Source organism: Benincasa hispida, chromosome 11 (genome assembly GCF_009727055.1).
Source record: "Benincasa hispida cultivar B227 chromosome 11, ASM972705v1, whole genome shotgun sequence".
Taxonomy (NCBI): domain Eukaryota; kingdom Viridiplantae; phylum Streptophyta; class Magnoliopsida; order Cucurbitales; family Cucurbitaceae; genus Benincasa; species Benincasa hispida.
Window position 1 is genome coordinate 14,118,728 of NC_052359.1, and position 4,883 is coordinate 14,123,610.

The 4,883-nt window shown below is 28.7% G+C and overlaps 1 protein-coding gene across 1 annotated transcript; it reads right to left on the reverse strand.

Moving 5' to 3' along the window:
* Positions 1-711: 711 nt before the first annotated feature.
* Positions 712-4,473, reverse strand: LOC120091727 (2-iminobutanoate/2-iminopropanoate deaminase-like; the record flags this gene model as incomplete). Its single annotated transcript, XM_039049844.1, is given in 7 exon segments — positions 712-1,055; positions 1,138-1,187; positions 1,890-1,963; positions 2,023-2,067; positions 2,227-2,318; positions 2,321-2,338; positions 4,278-4,473. Coding segments are annotated over 7 exon segments (573 nt in total), but the record flags the coding sequence as incomplete, so codon positions are not given.
* Between the last annotated feature and the right edge of the window lie 410 nt (positions 4,474-4,883).

The following is a 4,883-nucleotide window of genomic DNA, read 5'->3' on the forward strand; positions in this document are numbered from 1 at the left end:
CTTGTCAGAAAACTCAAAGCCTTCCAAAACAGTGAAATCAAAACTTTGTTTTTATATGGGAGACATTGATCCTTGTCACCATGAAGCTTTCAATAGAAGGAAATGAAAGAAAATAAAAAAAAAAAAAGGAAAGAAGCAAAAATCGGATACATATTTTTTTTAAAAAAAAAAAAAAAAAAAGAAAAAACTGATTACTTTTGTTGGGTGTATTTTGAATTTGGATGCTTATTGAAATGATTCTATATATATAATTTTGAAAATTGAAGTTTATGGTTTATTCATTACTACATTGAGAATTATTTAATCTTGCTAACAACCATCAACGGAAAGAAATAGTCCAAATTTTCCTTCATAAATTATATATTTATTTAACCGTATTTTAATGAAAGAAAATTAAGTTTGTCGATACATGAAATCTCCCTTTTGAGATAGTGTGTGGAAGACAACGACTTTTACCCCTTGTTGTCGATGATCTATATGTACGAAATAGCCCTCAAACCTATAATTTCGGTAAAAAGTAAAAGCAAACATCTGAAGTAGCTTAGACCTATTTCGAGCTATTAGAAAATTTAGATATTTATTCGTTAATTGATTCACATATAAATCATACTTGTTTATTCCTTTCTCGATTTGTCAAATGTAATGAAATTAACATCATTAATCAGAAAATTTGCACTAGGAATTAACCATGGAAGGAATGAGAAGGGCACTCCAAAACCAAGACATCTTCTATTAGTTCTATTTCCACTTCCACAGCTTAGAAAGCATATGTTAGTGAAAGTAAAGTTATTACAATAATAATGTTGGTAACAAGATAAAGCCTAAGGTAAATAATACACAAACCAAACAGAATTTGGTGCATTTTCCCTTGATAAGCTATCTCCAACTTATTAAATATTTATGATAACGATGCCTTCAAAAACTAGGTCATGTGCCCTTAAAATTATATAATATACTTCAAATCACAGCTATTGCATCAATTTTAATCTTAGCATTTTTGGGTAATGCTCCAGCTTGAAATGTTGATCGAGATGGCGCAGGGGAATGTGGAAAATCTGCACAAAAAAACACCATATTTCAAAATTTTAAATTTCGTATTCTCGATCGGTAAGAATCATTCATTTGAATAAAACTTACATTTAGCATAAATTTGATTCACTAATGTAAAGTCTGCTATATTAGCCAACCTGCAACAAACAAAGTATGAAGTAGGAACGGTTATGAGCATGTTTGGGAGTGATTTTGAAATTGCTAAAATCACTTTTTTATCTTGTTTAATAAAATCACATTTAATAGTGTAAGGTTAACCAAGAATTAAATTGATTCTAAATGATTAAATTCATATTCTGAGTAATTTTGGATATAGCCAAAATTTATTTTAACAATTTCAAAATCATCTACAAACCTGCTCCTGAAAAACATGGACGACTTGAGAGTTACAATTTTGTAGTGAAAAGATCTAAGAGTTCATTTTTCTCATTTTCTTATTTTGTTTGTCTACACATCGACAACCTATCTTTCAAAAATAGGCATAAATATTATTTTGATATTTAACCTTTTATATTTTGTTTTCATTTAGTTTCGGTTAAACGGTTGATATAATTAAACTTATCACAACTCGTTAACTTAAATTTTTGGGTTAATTGATGATTTAATAGTTTTCAAATATTTTTAAATCATGAATACTAGCTTGAGAGAAATCGTTTGATCTTAAATCTTAGAGCCTGTTTGAAATGACATTTAAACCACTTAAAAGATCATTCAAAGTCATTCCAAATAAGCTGTTAATGAGTTACTTAACCCCAAATCCCAAGACCATATTCCAAAATACACAACTTTGGATGGAAAAAAAAAAGTCATAAATGCAAAAAGATGCAAAGATTTCATGCATAATAGTTGTCTTAACCACTCTATCATAATCAGCCCCTCCAGCTCTCAATATTGCACCAACATTTTTGAGGGCCTGCATAATATTTCATTTGCTTAGAAATTTGGTCTACAAAGAACAACAAAATTTACCACCTGCTCAGTTTGGTCTGCAATATCATCTGAGATCAATTCCCCTGTCTGCATTAAACCATAAACATTCATACTCAATTATACCTTATAAAAAATGTGTACGCGTGCACGAACCTGGGACAAGTAATTGTACCTAACTGATTACTTGAACTATGTTCGAGTTAGACATTGAAAAAAGTTACATAATTTACTCAAAAAAGAAGCTACCTCAGGAACTAAACCTAGGGAGCCAGACACATATACAACATTGTTGGCTATGATACCCTCAGAATATGGCCCTAATGCTTCTGGAGCCTTGCAGTTTCAATAACTATGATATCTGCCATAAAAATTAACATTGATATTAAAGGGGTGGTAAAATCTGTAGGGGGTAAAAATTAAATTTTACTCTTAAATTTAACTTTTTTAGTGTTTAGAGATTAAACATGTGATTTGACCTACTTTACTTGATATAAACTCTATATTAAAAAAATGAAAAATTACAATTTAAATGATGAAATATAATTGAGCAAGCAATTCTTATTTTACTAACTTCAAATTTAAGATGAGAACTCAATAAGTTTCCTTTCCATTTTTTCAATTAAACAAGGGGGAAATAACACTAAATTACCAATCAGTTGAACCACCAAGTTTGAATCTAATAGCAAAGAAAGGCTGGATTTTAAGGGTTTGAGATCCCAATTAATAAGTATTCTAATTTTAGGGGTTAGACTCATATTCTAGACTTATTGCTTTTACAAATATNATATATAAAATCTCAAACCATGTGATACACTTGATACAATTGATGCACTTGATAATATTGATATGTTTGATATACTTGATACATTATTGATATACATTTGATACACTTGATACATTACTAATATATGTCTGATACACTTAATACATTACTAATATATGTCCGATACACTATTGATAGACACTTAATACTCTTGATATAATATTGATAAACAATTGACAATGACTAGTTATTTAAGTGTTTAAAAAATCATAAAAATGATTTTTTTAAAAACATTTTTTTCTCTAGTTATTTCAAATACATCCAAATTATCAAAATGAGTATAATAAACTTAGTGTTAATGAGTTTTAGGTTGAATCTCTCCAACTTATTGTACGTTTGTACTTAAGAATGAAAGAAACAACATCATTTAAAAGGAAAAACTACAAAATGGATAAAGAAAAAATGTAACAAATACAAAAATCAAAATGAGTAATAACTCATATGGTTGGAAACAAAAAATACAAAAAATATACATATCAATGGAAAAAATATACAACGGATATACTTTAAATGTGGTATATTAGTTGACTAATATATCGAAAAACATTGATTTGTTAAGAGGACAAAATTGAAATACGAAATAAACTAAAATTTAAATTTGAGAATTTTGTCATATTTATAATTTTTCATATGTTAAAATCACGCTTCTAATTATAGATTTTGTATTTACCGCCTATTACTAATTTCCTTAAAAAATCAGGCCATATTTTTTTTAAAAAAAAATTATGGAAGAAAAGTATGCGATCTTATGGCTTTTTCTCACATATTTTATGTGGTAACAAATTTCCTATTTATATATTTCTTAGATTTTATTTATCCACAGATATGGGTTGCTTGTGTACTTTTAAAAATATAAGGAAAAATACAGAGCATTAAATCTCTCTCAAATTTAAGTTTTTTTTTTTCCTCTTTCTTTCTTTCTTTCTATGATGCCTTCCACATCTCTTAATGGTAGTTAGCTTTGCTCCTTCTCCAACACAGTTAATATTGATAATTTGGGTAAATTAAAGTAATATTATAATTAAAAATAAACGTCGAAGTGAGCTTAGTTCAATGGTAGTTAGCTTTGTTCCTTCTCCAAAAGATCGAAGATTCAATCCCTCTACTCGCATTTGTTGTAATAAGCTGGCTTATGTTATTGATTCAAATATGGGACCAGGAGTATCCTTTTTAGTGGAAACTTACTATGGTCCTTGATAATTGTGGGTCATCCCTAATAAGTTACAACTATTTAAGAAAAATAAGTCCTTTTATTTATTTTTATTAGAATTAGAATGGGTCTCAAGATTCAAGACACATTCATTAAAAAATAAAAATGAAAAAATCATTGACCATTTTTATTGCAAATGGGTCTTTTATTTTTTTATTTTTAAAAAATACTTTAAAGCAAAAAAAAGTTAACGAATTTCTTTAAAATAACATTTACAAAAAGAAAATATCTGATGAAGCAAAGAGAGAGTGAGGGGGGTATTACCAGTACATGACTTGGAAATGGCAAAGCATTTGAAGGACATTTGGCGTCTTGAAATAGATGGAATCGAAGAAGGTCGCAGCCGCAGGAAGACCGCAGTGCCGACTGAGGGAGTGACGGATCGCCGCCGTGAAATGGTGTTGGAGGCCGGAATTTGGAAGTTGTGAGCTGCGGATGAAGCCTTATGTGTTTTGCCTTCTTAATTGAATCCTTCTTCCTCAGAGTTCAATTTTAGTCGCCCGATGGAACTCAATGCTTCATTTACCCACCTTTTTTATTGAGCTCCAGGTGGTCCAACCCCAATAATATTCCTTTTTTTTTTTATTTGAAGTTTCCAATAATAAAAATTTATTTTTATGAAATTTATTATTAAGATTTAATGAATAAAAAACCTAATTTTATATTAAAAATTAAATTGTTACAAATTTTAAAGTACATGATGTAAGTTGTTACGAAATTTAAAGTAATTTAAAAACTAAATTGTTATTTTTAAGAAAGTTCTAGAACAAAAAATGATTTTTACCTTATTGTTTTTAGTATAACAAAGTGATACGAGGTTTGAACCTCAACTAGGGGTGTTCTACGTTGAGTTGGGTTGAAAGACTTTTT